Below are 23,031 nucleotides of genomic sequence, written 5' to 3'. Positions count from 1 at the left end.
GTTGAAAGCATGTAATCATAAACAAATATACAGACATACAGACAGAGATACAGAGTTGCTACACTTCATATATAGTTGAAATCATGTAATCATAAACAAATATACAGACATACAGACAGAGATACAGAGTTACTACACTTCATATATAGTTGAAATCATGTAATCATAAACAAATATACAGACACACAGACAGAGATACAGAATTGCTATGCTTCATATATAGTTGAAATCATGTAATCATAAACAAATATACAGACATACAGACAGATATACAGAGTTACTTTACTTCATATATAGTTGAAAGCATGTAATCATAAACAAATATACAGACATACAGACAGATATACAGAGTTACTTTACTTCATATATAGTTGAAATCATGTAATCATAAACAAATATACAGACATACAGACAGATATACAGAGTTGCTACACTTCATACATAGTTGAAAGCATAAAATCATAAACAAATATACAGACATACAGACAGAGATACAGAGTTGCTACACTTCATATATAGTTGAAAGCATGTAATCATAAACAAATATACAGACATACAGACAGATATACAGAATTGATACACTTCATATATAGTTGAAAGCATGTAATCATAAACAAATATACAGACATACAGACAGAGATACAGAGTTGCTACACTTCATATATAGTTGATTGCATGTAATCATAAACAAATATACAGACATACAGACAGAGATACAGAGTTACTACACTTCATATATAGTTGAAATCATGAAATCATAAACAAATATACAGACATACAGACAGAGATACAGAGTTACTACACTTCATATATAGTTGAAATCATGAAATCATAAACAAATATACAGACATACAGACAGATATACAGAGTTGATATGCTTCATATATAGTTGAAAGTATGTAATCATAAACAAATCAGCATTCTTATATACATTTAATGAGGAAACAAAACAACGAAGAAATTAACAATTCAGCATGCCTAATTTTGCAGCATTATTCTGAATTTTCATAGAGCGAAATTACTCTATGATTATTAATGTTCGCTTGTCTTATTGTCGGATTTACTTATCTTTTCATAATGGATGTTTCTACCCTTGTTTTTTTTCATTTAACGTTATTGAAAGAACACTTAACATTGCAAAGTACTGATTTATAAATATAAGTATATATATCATTTATACAATACATACATAAATATATCTATCATTATTTGCAAAGATTTTCTATAGCCATGGTTCGTCAGTTTAGGTTTTTAGTTTTGAATTAAAGTTTTTTTAAATTAGTAAAAAAGGTTTATAACCATAAATAGGAAACACATTTAAAAGCTTTTTAACAATAACAAAAACATTTTAGGCTTCAAGTTCACATTAGGTGAAAATGCATAAATGTATTTTCCAATCAAAGTAATAATACTTACTACTGGAGCGTTTAAAGCTACACAACTTTTTATGAATGATGCTATCCTTGTTGAAATATAAATTTTGTTTATATTATTTATATTTATTAAATAAATATATTTTATAAAAATATTTATAAACCTTTTCAATACCTATGTGAAGCTACACTGTAAAGAAGAACCATATCGGTTAAGCGGTTAGCAAGATCTTTCGGTACAGACAGACACATAGATCGATAGAATTTGTTGGTTTTCAGTTATTTTCAGATCAAGTATAAACTAATTTTGGGTGGTTTTTAGGCTATTTTTCAGGAAGAGTTAAGCGTTTGAGCCCTCTACTCATAGGGGCAAAGCCACTCATAAAGTATAATCTAATACATATATCATCAGACAAATGGCTCCCTATAATATAATATAATTTATACGTACATGGCTATAATTAATTTCTGAATATGCTTATGAGCAAGAATAACTATATTAGGACATCCCAGGTAAATAAGGACAGTAAAACAACAACAAAAAACATGATTGTTTACTATGCTAATTAATAGAGGGATTAACTGTTCTATACCTCCATCCCTGTATCATGAAAGAAAACATTTATTATCAATCTCTAGCATTAATGTTAATGTTAACATCAACAATCTCTAGCATTAAAACTAAACTTGAATACCAAAAATAAATGTAGAAGTATATGTATATGTAGTATAATCCAGACAACTACTTGCCCCAGGTGATGGAGACCCTATTCGTCTGCTTGTAAATTGCTTTCTTTTTTTGCAGGGACTCAGTTGTTTTATTTTTCCGATGGTATTAGCTGATTTTAAAGACCCAATACAACATCGGGACATATAGCTCATTCCCCATTCATTCCTTTTTTTACAAAAGGAAATGATAATATTTTTTCTAAAATAAATTGGAACCCCTCTATTTCAACTGTTCTGAAATGATATTGACTGACTGAAATTACCTTTCCCTAGCCCGCAAATAAAAGGTTTATAATCCCTAGACCTAAAACATTTTTTGCCACAAAAAAAAGTTTTTCCACACAATGGTCTATAATTTGTAAATGAAGATAAAAAATAAGAAAAATTATATCCAAAGTCATTATTAATGTCTCCAACATTTTTTCAGTCATTAACGATCTTTGAAACGGCTGTATCAATGAAAAAAAAAAGGAAATGGGTTGGAAGCTTTTTATTTTTGTGTAGGGGGTGGTTAATTACCCCCTCTAGAAATCCATATTTTGCCGTATGCAAAAGTTTACCCGATTTGTTAAACTAGGTGCCTTGTACCATATTTTTTGGTAGGTTTCATATTTTTTTGAGGGGGTTTTGCCTCATTCCTAATCCACTTAGTGGGGTAATTAAGTTTAACCACCTCCTTAAAGGAAATTAAATTTATTATGAAATTACAAATGTCTATCTTATATAGTAGCCGAGAAAAACGTATATCTATAATAACAAACAATATCTCCATTGCAGAAAGAACGAATACATTGAATTTTAGAGTAGATACATATAAAGTGAAAAAAGACGATCAACGAGAGTAGCTTAAGGGGTATACTTAATATTAAATATATTCTTTGTAGATTTAACCCATTGTGCCACTATTATAATATAAGCGAAGAAATAGTAAAACCATGGCCCCGAGGGTTGTAAGCTCAATTCCCTGCTCATATTCTTATCTTGTTCATATTTGAAGTTAGTCTAATTGTAGGGTAGGATGGACCATTTAATTTATAAAATTCAACTACTTTTCTTAATGAAATTGCTATCTACAACCATTTTTTGTAAATGAGAAAAATTATATTTTTCATAACCTTTAAGGGATAAGTATACTGAGGATTATTCTGCTATTATATCCGATTAATGTCCGCTGAATTAGAACCGTTTCTCAGCCATACTAAAAAATGATGCATAGCATCGTATTACAGACAATTTTCAACGAATGAAAAATAAAAAGCATAAATAAATATCTGTTTTGTTAGTAAAAATACGTTTTGTTTTTACTACAGGTGTGTTTGTGTTCCTTTATGCAATATGAGAGAATTTTGTCAGAATTTTGCAAAAAGTAAATAAACCTTTCTAACATGTGTATTTTTTTTCAGAATACCTAGCCCTAGAAAAGTTTGTGAAGTAAAAAGTAAGGGGGTAGAAAAATGCCATTAAAAGATGAACTCTATTTGTACATAAACATTAAAAAAGTATTAAAATCTTAATTTGTTTCCCAACCTTGGATTGAAAAGTGGACATAAATGGAATTATAGGGAGAACAGACGTTATGTATCGCATCGTATTATAGACACCTTTCAGCGGATATTAAAATAATAGAATGCCTAATTAAGATATAGCAGGCTAACAAAACTAAATTTTATGATTTTATTTTATCATTAGTAGAAAATTGTCTGTAATATGATGTTATACATGATGGCGTGAACCTGTTCTAATTCAGCTGATACCAATAGGTTACGGAGCCACACCGGAAGATTCAATATAATTCTGAACTGTCACATGTCCTTTTAATAATTAAAGGCTTTGGTAGCAACATATCCAGCATCCTATAAATTATCTACAAAACTATCCACCCATGTTAAACTCTGGCTTTGCTATTATATCAACATAACATTAAATAAGTTATGAATTTAGTCATTGTTATTTAAAGCATCTAGGGGTTGGATGTTGCATTAAAATAGCCTAAAATTAACCCGACTGATAATAAATTTGAAAATAAAATCGCCTTTACCAATCTTAATGTATCTTAATTTTAGACAGTTGCAAGTATTACTTCATTAGAGTACATGAAATCTGATGCAACATCCAAGTAGTTATAAATCGATGTGGTCAATTTTGTGTCAACATACGTCCATCAAGTCCTACAGGGTGGTAGCCAGAGCATCCTACAAATTATACATAAAACTGTACCTGTCCACCCTTACCACACGACTTTTAAATCTCCTCCATACTATTTTGACACTGTGGAGCTATGTTATTATCTCTAGTGACACAGGACATAGATAGATAATCTAGAGATAACTCTGTGGTACTATTTTAACCCTTACATAACCTAACGCTAACCTAAACAAAATACATCGGAAATAATATTATTTAAGATGTTTGTTTAGAGTTTAATACAAATATTAGTGTAAAACACTAAAAAAAAAACCTGCTGATTATATAGAAATTAAAATATTTCAAACACATACGATAATACATTTCATTTTTTCTTAATAGTGACATTTTTTACTGACTAAAAAGTGGACAAAAAAAGCTTCTTTTTCTAATATTTTTCCTATAATTATTATATACATATATTCTTTATGTATCGGAAAGCATTGCTCTGTCTTTGATAATGTGAAGAAATGTATAATTTTATGGGACATCTTGTACCCCTACACACACCCTTGTGGTGTTCCTGTAACACAGAAGGGCAAATTTTTCACTTAATTTCAGTTAAATGCACTCACCCCACCCCCCTTCTGTTAAGGTTTAAGTTAGAATCTAATATAATTTCTTTCATAGTACCGTGAGGATATCTACCAAATATGATATGTAATTTTTGCATTCTAAAAACAATGTTAAAGTTTTTGCTTAGTTAGAAAAACATCAAACCTTATGTTTATGTCCAATGTCCGCCTCCGAAAAAAATCTTCAGGGACTAAAGGACATATAATGTATTTTAAACAAAGATGACAACATCCATAAAATCGAAGCTCTGATACGGTAGGACAAACAAACTTGTAGAGTGTTAGAAATGAATATGCAACAGAATATAAATGTATAAGTATAAACAAAATTTATTTAGATTTGAAGAAAAAAACAGGATACTGTTTAAAGTCATTTTTAGTACTTGATTATAGAGATGCTTCGCTTTTAAGATTGTACCTTGTTGTAATAGAAATCAGTTTTCAAAAAATCAGATGAATATTGAATAAGATGATTAAATCAAATAAAAAATTTGTTTTCAAAAAATCTTTTTTTTAATTTTTAAAAAAAATCTATACCTTATATTCTACAAATCTGAAATTCTAAAATTAAAAGTCTCCTCTATACATATAAATATGATACATATATGCTAAAGGACACAATTTTGTTGTCCCCTTGAGAGCAAAGAAAATAGACACAAGGCAAAAGAAAAGGAGGGGGGAAGATAGTTTAGACTTCCTGGTAGCATTTCTAGCTTTGGAAAATAAGGGTTCTTACAAAAACTTTAAATACATAGAAGCAGCTTGTAGTGCCTAATAAAAAATTACGTCATCCAATACAAATGACCAATAAGAGGCCAGTATACATTTTAAAATTGGTCAATTACAATGCATACTGGTATATCATTAGTCGTTTGTATTGTATGACTTCATTTTTTATTAGGTACTATAAGCTGCTTCAAATACATATATTAGTCAAACACACTAAATGAAACTAAAGATGTTAAAAAAACAACTAAATGTCACTATGTTAGGAATATGACATTAAAGAGTATATGGCAGTAGTTATCTGACCGCTAGTGTGATAACATTAACATGTGTGCTTGTCTATATATAGCACAATGTTTGTTTATGTTATACTAATGGTGTCTTAATATTTTAAGAGTGACTTATCTATTTAAATAAACTTAAAGTTAAAATATCATTGAAATACTAACATTTTAAACCAGTTAATATCTAAACCATAGCATCCAACTTTTTATCATCGTGAGCACACTGTGCTGATTTTCTAACATATTGCAATAAACATGACGGGTGCAAAAAGTAAAGTGAATGTTGACAAACGAAAAGCTCTGTCAAACTTTAATGGCAGAATATCAAAGATAGAGAGCGAGCTGGGAGCTTTATCCAAAACAGATAAGGAGCATGCGAATCATATGCTTGCTCTGTATGATCTAGTAAATGACATAAGAGGAGAACTTTCATCTCTAAAAACTAGGCTTGGGCTTGATTATGGCAGCCCTGACAATTTAGTCACTTTGCATAGTGATATTTTACCTCCTGAGTTAAGCTATCTACAGCAATCTCTTCATATCCCTGATGCTAGGCGTATCATGAAGGTCAATTATCATTTATGGGGTAAGCAGTATTCACATTTTCATGCATTTGCTGATTTGTTAGGCGTTGGGCCTGCAGGGATTGACCATGTGAAAGAGTTTAGACAACTTCCTGCTGTAGGCTCTGTTAAACGGTATCCCATCAACATTGAGTTTAGCAGCAGGATTGCCAGGGACATGGCAGTAGAGTCCTTGACTAAGTTGGGTAAGGAGAAAGGGGAAATATTTCCTGTGCACTATTGTGTTAATAAATTTCCTCTGTTAAAACACAATATGAGAGCTGTCACTTCTGTTCTAAAACAGCTACAAAAAGAAGGGGAGATCACTTGGTTTGCTACCAACAACCTTATGGCGATTAATGGAATGGAGAAAGTGGCCCCAATGTATGTTTTCAGAACACCAGGGATGAAGGAACCTACAAGCTACAGCGACTGTGCTACAAATGAGATGTTTCACAATGGAGTTTTTATTCCATTAGATGACAAAAGCTTTGAATCTGACGAGTTCAACATGCTCATGCACGCTATTAGAAAACATGTGGAGGGGAAAAAATCATTGAGCACACAAATTGATGGCACTATCCCTGTAGCCCCTGGAAACACACGCTCTCAGAGCAACACCACACCTCAGAATGTGGAGGGTAAGACTGCAGCAACCAAACCATCATATGTTGACATGGTTAAAACACCAGCTAGAAAAACAAAGCAACAACCATCCGCCAGCAATAGTGACAGGCTAAATAGCCAAGGAAAGCGTGGGGCTAAAAGTAGTCCATTGTCTAATAATCAAGGGCGTAAAAAAGTTAAAATGAGTGAGAATGTTAAGTCCTCATATTTTGGGGAAATAGTATGCAATAGCACGCCACTTAACAGTGAAAAAAAGAATAGCATTTCCCCAAGGAATATAATGCTATCTCCTATTCAGCAATCAACCAATCATGCAACAATGCAACAACCCAACCTACCAATGAGTGCAATTATGGCAGACCTAAGGCTATCGCAACAGCCAAAATATCAAAACATATATACAACCACTTTTAAGCAAGGTCCATATTTGCAGCAAAAACACTATAGCGTTGCATATCAAGCAATTGGCCCAAGTATATTTAACAATTGTCCAATTTATACAAGCCCACCAGCTACTCAAATATATTCAATGCCACCACAAACAGTAAGCCAAAATAGTTCACTTCAGGATCAACAAGAACAAAATTCTAGCATTGATGCATTTGCTAATATGCTAATTGGATTTCATAATAGCCAATAGAATAATTTAAATAGTATTAGTGTACCTATATTAACCTTTATAATTGAACTGTATTATTTTATCTAAATTGCATGCAATAACAAATAATTATAGAGTAGCTGCGTTACAATAATAAGTATATATTTCTTACAGTTCGCATGAATATATAAGGAGTTTTGTAGGAGGGGGGGAGGGGGGGGTAAGTTAACCCTTTACTTATACGTGGGAAAAATACTTATGTTATTCCTAGCTGCGGGGGTCTACTATAAGGAGATGGGGGAAGAAATTTAATGGATAGATGGAGGGGGATGGGGGGGGGGGAGGAAAGTTTAGATACAAAAATAAAAATTTTCACACATACACACTAGACTGGTAAAATACTTCTAGATTATAATTCTGTTTCAAAAAATTTATTTAGGAAAGTCCTCTATATTTTAAGATATTAATAGTTCTTCTGCTTCTTTTGATAATTACTCTACAAGGGAAAAAACCAACCCATCAATTTTGAACATTGGTTTAAGGGGTTTATTTGATAAATAGACCTTAGATTGTATTGGTTTGCTAACCAACAGCAATAGTGTAATACTTTTAGGGAATGAATAGTTTACCTAAAAGCCCTGTAAATATACTATGTACAAACGTCAGAGGTTTGGGACAGTTTAAGAAAAATAGATATAGATTAAATGGTGTCCCGTATAAAATTAAGGAAATGGTTTCTTCTTGCAGACATATTCCAACTATTTATTTTTGCCTTGAAACTAAACTTAAATCTTTTCACAGAAGGATTCGATTACCCAAGGGGATGAAATATATTGGGGAGACTTCATGTGATTCGGGGCAAGGAGGCATTTTTGGATTCATGGATAATTGTTATTCAATTGAGGACAGAAAAAGAGATGTAAAAGTTATTGTCTCTAAACATGCTATGTTTGTAAGGGTAAAAATTGGGAATGAATATTTGAATCTAGTCCCTGTCTACTTGCCCTCAAATAGGGAGGAGTGCAACAAAATATTAAAAAAAGTTAGCTCATTTTTAGACAGAAACAACATAACAAATTTTAGTATGTTTGGTGATACCAATTGTGATTTTAATCAAAAACGACATAATAACAGGAACATCCTTATTCAATCCTTTCTTGAAAAATATAATATGCATGATTTAGCAAATAAACTAAATATTGAACCAGGTTATACCTGGAGGGGTACGAAGCAAAGAATTAATTCTTATTCATATATTGATCATTTTTATACAAATATGGATTTTTTTAACTTTATTGAATTTTCTTACAATTCTTTCTCTGATCATAAATCAATGAGAATTGGAAACAAGAAAAAATTTAAATATTCAGCACCAAAATGGCAAGGGTATCTATTTAATAATAAGGATTTTATTAATTTAATGAAAGAAGAAACATCTAAATTTCTAATTGAAAATGCAGATCCTATTTCTTTTAAAATTAGCAGTCACAATTATAGTAATAATTTTGGGTTAATAGATAATGATTTTACATATGTAAGCTCAGAACATCAAAATAGCACAGTTTTATTTGATTTAATAAATCATCTCAAAAAAGCGCATGATAGATTTTTTTCTAAATTAAAGTTCAAATCTTATAACAAGACTAAAGAATTTGACAAACAAATTAATTTGCTTTATGATATGATTGATTCAAATATAAATTGTGGCCAGGCTAGTAAGGAAATCAATCGGCTTATACAACAACAGCAAGAATATTTTAAAATGCTTGTTCAAACCAATTCTGAAACTTTTCAAATGAGAGCCCTCTTACTAGATGGTTTACCAAACAACTTTACTTATAAAAACTTTAGAAACTCAAAAAAACAATGTTCAAACTTGCTGGTTGATAATGAATTGATTGATTGTCCAAAGAAAATAGCCAACATTTTTGGTGATTTGCATGCACAACTAGTGTGCCCAAATGTTATGCCTAATTCGAATTTAGATGAATTACTTAATTTTTTTGATTTAAAGCTTGATAATATGTATCCTAAAATTAAGCATTTAACGAATCCATATTCAACAACAGGTGAATTTAGAAAAGTAATCAAGAGCATGAAGTCAAATAGCATGCCTGGTCCAACTTCACAACCAACACAATTATTTGCTTTCTTGCTTGATAATTTACCTAAATTCACCACTAAAGCTTTTAACAACATGTATGATATTGATTTGGATAATTCTAGTTTATCATTTGTTAAGGAAAGAAATATTACATATATTCCCAAACCAGGACTTGATCCAACAATACCTGGAAACCGCCGCCCTATTGCACAAATGGAAAATGTTTTGAAAATTCTTGATAAAGCAATTAATAAAAAAGTTACTCCTTTACTTTCTAAAATTTGTCATTCTGACCAATATGGATTTATACCTAAGCGTCATATGGCCAATGCCACTATTTCTATTGTAAGCATAATAAATCATATAAAAGCGCACAACTACAATAGCCAACTTATATTTTTTGATCTACAACGTGCATATGATAAGGCATTACATTGTGTATCAAATACTATAATTAAACATATTTTTCCAGAAGGCAATTTTGCAAAATCTTGGATCTCTCTTACAAATGGCGGAAGCTTTAAAATTGTTGTAAAAGGAAACTCATCTAAGAAATATAAAAATAAAATTGGTTTCTCTCAAGGGGCACCTTCAAGTGGAAGTTTATTTGATATTTACAACCACATATTTTATTGTTGTTTAACAAGTCCTAAAATTAAAAACCTAACTTTGAAGTTGGATGGAAAACCATTTGATCCAATTTTTTTTGCTGACGATGGCTTTAATGCCTTTCAATTAAAATCAAATGAAGACATACAATTGGTTTCCAACTCACTTCAAAAATTAGAGTCAACAGTAAACATCAAAATCAACTTTCAAAAAACTAAAATTCTTACAAATGGGGAGTGTCCTCTTAACATATCAATTCTAGGGACTAAATGTGATATAGTAAAACATTTAGGGGTATATTTATCTTTTAATTTGACTCAAGCAGCAGATTATACATATGAACAGTTATTTGAAAAACTTAACACAAAATCTAAAAAATTTGCATTTTTTTGCAGTGATAATGTTTTCAAACGTAGAAATATTACTTTCTCCTTAATGAACACCATGGCTTTTCATATTTTTAGAATTTATGCTCCTAATCAAAAGCAAATAAAAAAACTTTGGAAAATAACAGCAAAATTTCTTTGGTCTTCAAAAAGCAATGAAGGCAACAATTCTTATAGATACAAGGTTGCAAAAAATAGAATAGAGATGGATTTTTCTCACGGTGGGCTAAATATGTTGCTACCATCTCAACAATCATTTATTATTTGGTTTAATGCTTTTTTAAATTTAATCAAGCACGCCCATCTTTTTCCAAACTCAAATATTGCAAGACTTTTGTCTCACAAACATGTACCAATAAGTAGTATTTTTGATAACCTTGGATCTGAAATCTTTCATAATTATATTAAAAATTTTAGAACCTTTTATCCATTAGAAAGTGGACTAATGTTTAGAAAAGCCAAAGGATTTTTAGTACTTTTAGAAAAGCATAGAGAAACCTTTCTTCATTCAAATATTACTTCATCTGTTTGGGCAAAAAATGTCAAATTTAACAATGTTGATATAATGGAACTAAACGAGCATGGACTAAACACCATTGCATCAATTCTTGATTTCATCAAAATACAGCACAAAGTTTTATATCGGCCATTGTTAAATTCTGCCATTAAAGAAAATCTTACTGAGAAACCAGTTTTATTAAAACTACAAAAAGTGGTGGAAAATATGTGTAGTGGTTTTGAATTTAATAACTTAATCTGTTTAACTGAATCAAAACAAAAGTTTGTTTTGAAGCCTATCATAAAGCTTTTTGAAAACTCTCCCAGAATATATACCTTTTATTTTAAAAAAACAAACAAAGAATTATTGCAAGATCAATTTGTCCCCCCTTCATTTAAAACTAGAAAAATGGATAAAAAATACAATCCAGAATTTGAGGTTTTCAAAAATAGCTTTAATAAAATTCTGTCGCTTCCTATTGTTTTATACTATAAAAGTTTTCTGTTTGAACAATTTAACCGTACTCTTATAAGTAGAAGCAAATTGTATGAAATGAAATTATTGGATAATAATCTTTGCTTGAAATGTAACGTAAAAGCAGACACTGATCATTCAATTATGGAATGCTACTTCCCTAGTTATTTTACGCATTGTCTCGCATTATTTCTTGATAATTACTACAATGATGGTAAACCAGATTTTATTTTTTTGAAAGAAAACTTTTATCTGTTCAATATACATTTTCCTGTATATCAAAATGATGAATATATTCAAATTAGTATTTTAACACTTATAGCAAAAGACAGATCATTAAAAATAAGCAAGGATGAACAAATATTGAAATTCAGCGATTTTAATTGTTTTGCTCAGACAATGTTTATTGCTCAATTTGCTTCTAAAATTCTCAATAACACTGGAATTAATAGTAACTTAATTGATAAATTTATTGATTATTTGATGCTCAGTAAAAATAATGTCCACTTATTTCGCATTAGTTAGATATTATAATTTACAATATTGTATTATCATAACATGATAATTATACCAAATATTAAATGTGTTTAATTTGTTTCATTGAAATAAATTTTAAAACAACAACAAAGAGTATATGGCCAAGAAAGAATATTACCTTCTAAATGAGAGTTAGGACTCATAACAAAGGTCTTGAAATCAATTGGAATGTAGGACTGAATAATTAGCTTTGATTTATGAAAATGTAAAAATAGATCATTTATTGTTATTTGTATTATTCCAGTAAATTTGCTGTTATAAGGAGAACAAAATTGTATATTTTGAAAGAACTCACATAATATCATTTAGATTATAATATTTAAGAAATTATTATGTATTAGATTTCTTTTTACGTTTTTATTTAGGGATCTGGTGTTAAAAAGTCGTCTAGAATAAAATATTAATATTTGGGTCAGACTACTAAATTCACAGAGTTTTTAAGGACAAATATGATATTTCTTTGAAAAGATACAATTTAGGTAATTTATGATATATGTATTATGAATTATATAACCTTTGTCTTCAAGATCTATCTCATTTTAGCCACAATATAAGTAAACATGTTATTTTTTAAATTAGACTTTCTATTAAATTTTAATATTCTGTTATTTAAAATTCATGTTTTCACTTTTTTCAATTCTTTTGAAATAGTACAAGTATTAAACTTCAAACAATTGTTTCAATTTTGTTTGTTTGTTTTTTAATTAGATTTAATATTTGAATTTGAACCATATTATTACAGTTAGGGAGTTGAATCCATTTTTATAGAAGCAGAAATATAATCTATGATTATGGTTTGGACCCTCTAAAACTGTAATCTACCCTTCCACTTTCCCCTCTCTTGGTGAAGATATCTTCAACGCCGATACGATTTTTGAAATGTAAGATTCTACTTTCCCTTCTCTTGGTGAAGATATCTTCAACGCCGATACGATTTTTGAAATGTAAGATTCCACTTTCCCCTCTCTTGGTGAAGATATCTTCAACGCCGATACGATTTTTGAAATTTAAGATTCCACTTTTGCCTCTCTTGGTGAAGATATCTTCAACAAGAGAGACAAAAGTGGAATCTTATATTTCAAAAATCGTATCGGCGTTGAAGATATCTTCACCAAGAGAGGGGAAAGTGGAAGGGTAGATTACAGTTTTAGAGGGTCCAAACCATAATCATAGATTATATTTCTGCTTCTATAAAAATGGATTCAACTCCCTAACTGTATTACGTGAGTAATATGAAATTATTAAATTCTAGTAATTGTTTAGTACAGTCTGTTTCTTCAATATTGTAAATATAAATAATAGCTAAAAGTACTTTGCACTATACATTTGAAAAAGTCAAATTGCTTTCTTTTACAGATAAAAAGGTTTAACCTTATTTCTGCTATGTCAAGCCCGTGACATAAATTAGTAGGGTAACATAATTGGTCCTTAAATGCGCAAAATGTATTCATTTACAAATTAATACTAGACAGCTACTGCTGCTTAAGCGCATAATTCCAATTGAAAAAAGACACAAATAAATAAGGACTTCCAGACAAAGAGTTGTTTAGATTTTAGTGGATGTTTGAAAATCAATAATTTTATAGCCATATAAGGATTGCTTTTATGCATTGGATGCTGTGAGTATTGGTGCAAAAAATGGGGACAAATTTCAAATTTTTTTGGCGTGTGACGTCATACCCCCATCTCTTTTCTAGGGGGTTTCTTTCCTCCTTCCCTTTCCTTTCCCCTCACTTGTGACGTAAATAATCAGCCCCGTCAAATCAATTTAAAATTTGTCCCTATTTTTTGCACCAATACACACATATTTTTATTTTAATCAAATTGCTAGATATTGTCAGAAATTTCTTTCAGTATTGCTGGAACATAAAGGAGAGTGCTTATTGTATTGAAAATTATGTGATCATTGTTTTCTTAAATTGGAGTATTTTGAAAGCACAGCTAGTCGAAAACCAGTGGCCGTCTGTGCGTTTGTTAGTCCGTCGGTTCCGCCGATTAACCTTCTGTGGGTATACACATTCTACACTCTACAATACACATTTTCTCTCGGAGTATTTTATTCTCTAAGCAGACTCTCTTTCAGTTTTTTGTCTATCATACAATTTTAAATATTTTTAACTTATGATGGTTTTCTGTTTGGGAAGTTTTTTTATTTGCTGCGCTACATATAGACAAACATTCCATGTTTTATCTATGTTTGTCTTGGTTTAAAAAAAACAATGCCGAAAAAGGACCCTTCTCTTTTTTAATCTTCTCCTGTTATTTTTTTCACTCTTTTTTTTCTCTCATTTACTCCTTTCTTTTTTTAGCGGCATATCCTAAAGAGTTTCTGTAATGTAACAAAAAAACAACCAAGTGTTTTTCAGTTGGGCTCTACCAATTTTAACTTAACCTAACTTAACCCAAATAAATGTTTTTTTTTCAGAATTTGGTTTTTGAATCATAAGGTGATAGCGGAAAGTGTCATGTGTGACGTCATAAAAATACGTCTATTATCCATCTTATTTCCAACTTCTCCTTTAATACTTTCTCTAGAGATGTATTTTTATGACGTCACACATGAAACTTTCCGCTGTGAGGGAAACCGCCAAAAGCTTAAATAAAATTTTTATTAGCTTGTATTAAAAAACACTTTTCTAGATAGCAGTAAAAATTATTTCCTATTGTTTGAGTGTAATTGTTTATTGAAATATATACCATAGATATATAATTTATAAAGAACAGAGATATATGTGGATTTTTGAGACATGTTTTCTTCTAAAAAATCTTAACAAAAAGAAGAGTACAAAAGCCCATTTCCTTTCCGTAACTAAGCTTAATGCCATTTAAGTCTATTAAACTTTACAAGAAATTAATTATGTATGTATGTTTGTTACGGACACCAAGACAAAAATTGACATTTATCTAAAATAGCAGCTGAATAAGAGCTCGTCTTAGCTTTTATACTAGCATACAAAGTAGGTTACAGAAAGTTTTAACTTTTTCTTTAAGAAAAAACTTCCCTTCTCTTCAAAATTTTAGTTTGGTCATAATTTTTGTTTGTTTTAAAACTCTATGTTGCAATCCTTAAATTGGTATTTAGGTGTTTTTGTAATAAACTTAAATTGATCCACAGCAAATATTTCAAAACTTCAAATTTTCATGACCAATCTTATTTGATGCAAAGCTTTGTGACTTTTAAAGTGTTTCCATTTGTCCGTTTGGCAGAACAAACGCAACGGCTAGATTTGAACAAAACTTTTGGCTTATTAAAGTGTGATATACAAAAGTTATATAGTTATAATAACCTTATTCATTTAAATGAAGATTCCCATGACATTAGGCCTCCAGGATCTGTTTCACATTTGACGGGGAGGTGTCAAAAAATAGTGTTACAGCTCAAAAGTAAAATTTTTTGCAATCATCCTAATTTAAATATATTGATAACTTGCTAAAATCTTTTTAAAAATATTAGCTGAATTAATAGAAAGTTATAAATATCCACTTAAAGTTCAATTATGAACCTCAAATGTAATTATAGAGTTGTAATCTATGTATTTTTCACGTGTACACAATGAACAAATACTTTTTTAAAACAGGATATGTTTACTTAAAAAAAAAGGATGACAACATCCATAAAAGCGAAGCTCTGAAAGTGAAGGACAAACGAACATTAAAACGAGTGTCAGAACTAAAAAATAAGAATATAAATGTATGAAAGTCGTAAAAAATTCTAAGCAAATTTGTTGAAAAACTGCATAGATAAAGGATAATGTTTAAGGACATACTTATATTTTAAGGACTTGATTACAGATATGCTTCGCTTATAACATTGTACTTTGTTGTCTGAGAAATCAGTATTCCTAAAATGAGATCAATCGGATAATTATTTCACATGAATTTTGACAACGATTATAGAGTTGCTACGCTGTCTAAATAGTACCTAACTACTACAGGAATTACCATGCAAAGTTTGATATAGATAGGACAATTCTAACGTGCTTAAATTAACGAAAATTACTATCTGTTCCAGACGGACGCACGGACTGACGGACCGAACCTAATTAAAGAAAAGCTTCGCTAGTATGTTAAAAATTATTTGATTGACTTTTATTAGTCATAATTATCTTAAAGTTTTTTAATATTTTTGTGTTTTACATTTTGTGCCGACATTAGGAATTCTTGGTTACGATTTATTTACTGGCTTGTGAGTTTTTTCAAACTATTTATTAATCTTTACCAAAGGGTAGCTTAATATAAGATAAAGGGTGTAAGTCCTTAATTGCATAAATATAAACAATATCTAAAATAATTCTTATAGTGATCAATTGAATTATATATGTATTACTTATAGCGCATTGTAAACAAATTGTATTAATAATAATTAATTAACTTCATAAAAACTTTGCTGATATCTAAAAAATCATAATAAAGCTTTTCAACTTATTGAAATTCAATGTATACCAGCAAATATTTCTAATCTAACCTTTAGAAACTTTCTTCAGACATAAATTGGTATTGCAAGCAATCACATTATAACACACTTTATGTGCACAGATCCATATTGAAATTTTAAGCTGTTATTACATCGACATTAGACTAATAACACACTGTAAATAATCCTTAACAATCAGGCCCCTTTCCGCACTTTAATTGGTCGCTAATATAAAGTATTTAGATATAATGTCATGTAACTAAATTAAATATCTATAAGTCGGCATAAACCATTTTAATTGCATGTCAGTCAACAAAAGGGGTTTAAGCTTAACAGGGACGCACACACACGCACATTTTCATAGTGTGCAACAAAAAGAATAAGATACAAATCTAATATGTGGGCTATGGGGTTTTGTTGGAAAATACATGATAATAGTTATTTCTTAATTTTATGATTGTACATTTCTAAATTCGTAGAAAACAGGATATAATACGATGCTAGACATAGTTTTTTCGTATTGATGAGAACCAGTTCCTATCCACCGGATTCGAATGAATACGAGAAATAATATTAAGATTAATCGATATATTATTACCTGGATGTTGCACCAGATTTTCATATACTCAAGTAAAGTGACACTCGTAGAGTGCTAAAATAACCTTGCACCCTATCCTCTCCCTTTCTACTGGAAGGAAGAACTAAACAATAAATGAGGTCCATATCAGCAGCCTAAATTGGAGTTAAATTTTTCCCTGTCAATATATCCACGTTTTTAATATCCATAATATCCCCTACTAAATATTTAATAAATTTAAAATTACACCCCCAAAAAATTTTACCCCGGGGGTAAATTTTTAGGGGGGGTAAACTAAATTTACCCCTGCCAACAGATTTCAGGGGGGGTAATTACCCCCCCCCCCCAAGCAAATTTTACCCCCGGGGTAAAAATTTTTTGGGGGGGGTAAAAAAAATTTCGGCGCGCTTCGCGCAACATTTTAACCCCCCCTAATACGAATTACCCCCCCCCTTAAAATTTTTTACCCCCCCCCCAAAAAAAAAAGCTTAGACGTCTATGTATATAATGTAGATAAATTGGGATGGTTTTCAATGACTTATGCCCAGCCCATTGTTTTGTCCTTGTCTATTGAACACTACGCTGACAATGCAAAATTGTAAAGAGATATCACACACGAAATGGTGTCATTGCATTTTGACCAACTTTTAAAAAGTACTTCACAATAGCATAAAACCTACCCAGAACCCAATTAAAACTAACATAAATGTTTAGTTCTTTAGAATTTTTGGTTTGTTTTAAATCGACATGATATTTAGTTTTGATAGAATTTTTATTTCCAGAATATAAAGGTTAGGAAAATTCAATATTATGTCAATTGAATTAAAAGGTTTAACGTGAATACTTACTGTTTTAGATATTTTAAGTAACAAATATTGCAATAAGATATAACTTAGTTGTTTTATACTGCCACCCATGAAATCCGTAGTAAAATTACAGTCTTATATGAAATATCATATTCATAATATTAAAGCTCTGGCTTGGCATGGCACGGGCCCCTCAAAATCTGCAGGACCAGCGATTTAGAGACAATTTTTCTATACAATAAATCAACATGCACAGAAGTTCGTTATCGAGACGGTGTTAGATTCGAATCTCGGCCCGACACCGCGTCAGAACTAAGGATGTTAAAGAAGGTTCATACTAAATATTTAGAGTTGGGAGAACGGTTGTTCGTTTAATCGTGCACTTTAATACAATATCTATTTAATATAATGTCATTTATTCAAATAAAAGAAATCAAGCAGTTTAAGTTTGAAAAGTTTTGGCACTGCTAGTCTGTACAACACAATTAACTTTTATTAAAAGTCCCAACAAGTTTTAAGCTACGTTTTGAAAACTTTTTGGACCAGTTGGTTTACAGTCCAATGTCCAATTCCTTTCTAGTTTCAAACACAATATCTCCCAAATTATCAAATGTTTAATAGAAAAATTGTCACTGCCATTTAAAATTCTTTACTAAAATTCCAGAAATTATTCTTGCTACTCAAAAAGCCCCCATCATTATGCTAACTAAAAAGCCCCCTCAATTAGGGTGTTGCGAGAAATCTGGACAATTAGTTAAATGAAACATTTATGAAAAAAATAACATCAAATTCATCTATGGTGTTGAAAAAGTCCGTTGTAGTGCTTTTAATGCCAAGTTTAGATCAATTGCAATATAAGCCACAGCTGCAATCGCAGCCGACATCCGTATACGCTACTTTTCAACAGTCTTCATTCAAGCCACCAATTCAAATAAACCGCAGCTTTTTCGAGGATTTTTTACGTCTGCTAGCAAATTGCATTCTGCTACTTAACTGTGTTAATATTCCCGACGCTATTGGTTGATTTTTAATTGGATGAGGACATACAGATATTAAACCCCTTCCCCATCTAGTGTTTTACTCCATTGATACAGCCAAACCCTGGTTTATAGTGAAGCTTTACGCTCACAAATTGTTTTTCAGGATATTTTTATGGTTTATAAAATGATCTAACACACTTATCTACACATTATGGTAATTATAGAAGATTTACAGGCAAGACAATTTTGTAAGAGAAATGATATAAAAGTTTTGAGCATCATTATGAAAAAATTAATGATTCAAGCCTAATACTTGGTCAATGCGTAGTCTAGCAATTCAAGTTGCTCTAAGAAAACTATTGACTAATAGTATTAATTGAATGTATTATATCAATTAAATTCAAAATTTCTCTTTTTAAAGTTTTACATTTTTATAGGGGGATGAGGGGTTTCCTAATGTCTAACCCCAGCAAAGCCTATACCTGCGTTTCCCTATCCCTGCGGGGTCACCAGTATTCGATATACTCCAACCTAACCTGACCTAATCAATTCAAAACAAAAAACTAACCTCCCCTCCCCCTTTTCCCGTATTTTAATGGTCATTTTAACACAGAAAATAAAAAAAATCTACTTTAGAGAAATAAGAAATATTTATATAGACTTTTAGGAATTAATTTTGACCAAACCTTAATGTTGGCAGCTTAGACTAGATGTGATTTCTAAAAATATTAGATTTTGTGGTATAACATTAAAGTTTAAGGCTTTATAAGTCATTCAAGTGATGTGACATCAGTTAAACAACAAGACTTTAAACTCAGCGTTAGGCAGCGTAATAATAAAATATTCCACAGTTGCAATTAAACTTAATCAAATTCTGAGGCTAATTATTATAATAATCTTAATGGTTTTTAATATTATATATTCTACTATTTCAAAGGAAATTGCTTAAGCTTTTTGTTTTCTTAGGGTTTTATTTGAATGTTTTTCTTATTCACTTACAAATTTTACATTTTATTTAGATAATTTGGACAGATAAGTAGAAAAGATAATTCTCATAATTTGGGAGAAGGTTAACTCTTTAGCCGTGCGGATGCTGCTAATAATTAATAAAAATTTGCGGCTGCAGTTAATAGTTGCTCAGGCTGTTTGAGGCTCACAGTTGTATCAGAAGGTGGCTGCAACTTGGAGTGGCTGATTCTCCCTCAAAACTAATTACATTTCTCGAATCTGTGCAGTTTTTTGCGGCTGCTATTGCAGCTTTATATAATCAAAATGGTTAAGTATTGCTGAGGCTGCAGCTTGTAAAAAGGTAGGGATGAAGTTGTCTTAGGCTAAGTGAGACTTAGGTTGTCTGCGGCGTAGGGTGGCTTGAGCTAAGTTATGTTTAAGATGGCTGTGATGAGGGTTATTTAGTTGAAACTTGGTTGCTGAAGCAGAGGCTTAGATAGCTAGGCAGATGACGGTGAGGCTTATTGGATGATTTTCGTAAGCGGCGCGGCTAAGGCTGCCGTGCAATGCTTCCAGAATCAAACAAATCTACTTTAAAAAAAACATAAAAGATCCCTACCAGTTTCATACTCTTTTGATGACTATAACGATTAGGATAAAAAAAATTAGGTTCGGTTGAAAGGTCAGGGAAAAGGAAAACAATAAAAAAAGAAAAATAATTTAAAATCTATAGTTTATTATTAAAAAGATAATGCATATCATAATATTATATTAAGTAACAAAATATTAACTGAATAGTATCTTTACGTATATCAAGCATTTTTATTTTATGAGAAAAAATTGCACTTAGTTTTTTTATGAGATTTTTTAACTGACTTTTTAAAGGGGTAGGCGATTTTTGTAGAGATATCTTAATCAAGGTATTTCTGGTACTTAATGGCTTTATTGAAGTTTTAATTTACTAAGATGATTCTAAAATGTCTTTAATACGTTGAATTAAGTTTCCTCTACAAAAACTGCTCCTACCTTTATTAATTTTTAACATTATAAATCAGCTGTTTCATAAGTTTAAGAAGACACGGTAACATATCAAAATTAAGCAAAAAAATAGGAGGAAAAGCAACACTATAACTAACTATCTTCCTCCAATATATAATTTTATATCACAGCATTTGTACGACAAAGATAATTTATACTTTTTTTAAAATTATGCATATTGAGTTTTAGGTCCTTTTTATATCTATGGCATTTTTTTACAACAAATTTTTATTCCAAACAAAAACTTAGTTTATTTATTGATTTATACGTGCTATCACTTCCACTGCCTAATTTAGTGGATGTAATGGCACCACAAATGAATTGTTAGAGAAAAATTTCCAAGCTTTTTATATAGCACAGTGAAATTATTTACATTTTAAAAAAATATTTACATTATTTTTTAAATCTAGTAAAATATCTTGTTTAAATTTTACATGGCACTTTTAATTCAACTACAATTAAAAACAAAAATTAACAAACTGAAAAAAAGTGAGAGGGAATATACTTTTTCACTAAGTTAAATAGCAATTCCTTCTAGTAAAATAATAGAAATGATTTAATAGTATTTGCTTTAAGTAATGAGATTTTAAGAAGCAAAACATAAGTCACTTTGAGCGGCAGGCATTGAAATCTGAGAAATATTGCAAGCAGATTATTTAGATTTTAAATAGGTCAGGCTAAAGCCATCACTTTTTGTGTAATATCAGTTAGAAATATTGAAAGTCTTACAAAGTAACAAAATAAAATGTATCAAAAATAGCCTAAAACAATCAAATGTAACAATAGTCAAAAAGTATAACAACGTTGTAAATAAGTTTACACTAACCTGCCAAAAAGACATTTAGTCATTATAATAATAATTTTTGACCGGCAAAAGAGCTGAAGGCAAAAAAATTTCGTTTCGGTGAAATTTACTTATAAAAGTAGTGAATAAAAAAAGTATTTTTGTAATTTTCAAATATTAGACAGTTTTGAAAAACCTGCCAAAATGTCCTTGTAAGAACCTGGGATGGGGTTCAGATTTCAGCTTTCTTATTCGGCCAAAGGCTTAAAAATGAGATTCCTGTAAAAATATATTATACATACTTCCTTTGAACAATACATTACACTTTACTTTTACAACCTTAAGTGACTAAAATATTTTTTGTAACGCACCTACTTTGTAATTAGTACGTCTGTTTGTCAGACAAAGATATGTCAAGAATTTATACAAATAGCTATCAGAAATGAACTTTAAAATGTTCAAAAGTAAAATTTTTACTATTTCCTAATATGTTTTACTTATTGTTTACAGATTGAAAAACAAAATTTATTAACAAAAATTAAAGGCGTATTATCATTTTCTCTCTCCATTAATTAGAAATGATTTTCCCTCGATATAGGTTGGCTTGCCATCATTGCCAGAAGATGAATGGATGGACAGACCAGAACCTGGATACGCTTTGTCCAGGTATTTGATACTCTCATTTAGATAATTCTGGATAGATGTTAAGGCTGCCACAATGGCGGGGGATCCGAACCCGTGGGTGATCATGGAGAAGTGTGTGAGGTGTCTCTGGATGCTTGGGTCCAGGATGGGGGTGGGTCTGGTGTTACACAGGGGTGATCTGTCCTGGTTCAACAGGTCCATCAATTCTTTTGTTATGTACCTGGAAATAAAGATTTATGAATACAACTTGAATTAGTTTGAGCCAATTAGCAATACCTATATAACATTAGAGGATGCGCCCTAAGCTTTTATTCAAATAACATTACACCACCACAAAACTTAGATCAAGAAACAAATCAGCCTAAAACTAGGTTAAGATTCTCCAAAATAGAATACTTAATCGGTTCAGTAATTAGCGAGAACTAAAATGACATAATTAAACTCATAAATTAACATGAATATTTGTTCATTAGGCAATCGTTATACTGATAATTTGTCATCTTTTACCACTTTTATTATATCTTTATAGTCGACATAATGTATCAAAATTGCAGATTGTCCGATTGCTTAC

The 23,031-nt window shown here is 30.5% G+C and overlaps 1 protein-coding gene across 1 annotated transcript in view; it reads right to left on the bottom strand.

Moving 5' to 3' along the window:
- Positions 1-20,712: 20,712 nt before the first annotated feature.
- The window catches only part of LOC145313376 (transcription factor AP-2-alpha-like), a 30,269-nt gene continuing 27,950 nt past the window's right edge, over positions 20,713-23,031 (bottom strand). The window contains exon 7 of the mRNA XM_080152741.1: positions 20,713-22,680. Within this exon, the coding sequence (XP_080008867.1) occupies positions 22,368-22,680 (313 nt within the window). The 3' untranslated portion in view covers positions 20,713-22,367. The remainder of the gene's footprint in view (positions 22,681-23,031) is intronic.

This window comes from Acartia tonsa, chromosome 1 (assembly GCF_053477335.1).
Source record: "Acartia tonsa isolate MP-2025a chromosome 1, ASM5347733v1, whole genome shotgun sequence".
Classification (NCBI taxonomy): Eukaryota; Metazoa; Arthropoda; class Copepoda; order Calanoida; family Acartiidae; genus Acartia; species Acartia tonsa.
Note: the sequence above shows the minus strand (reverse complement) of the source record. Positions and strands in the feature narration are given on the sequence as shown.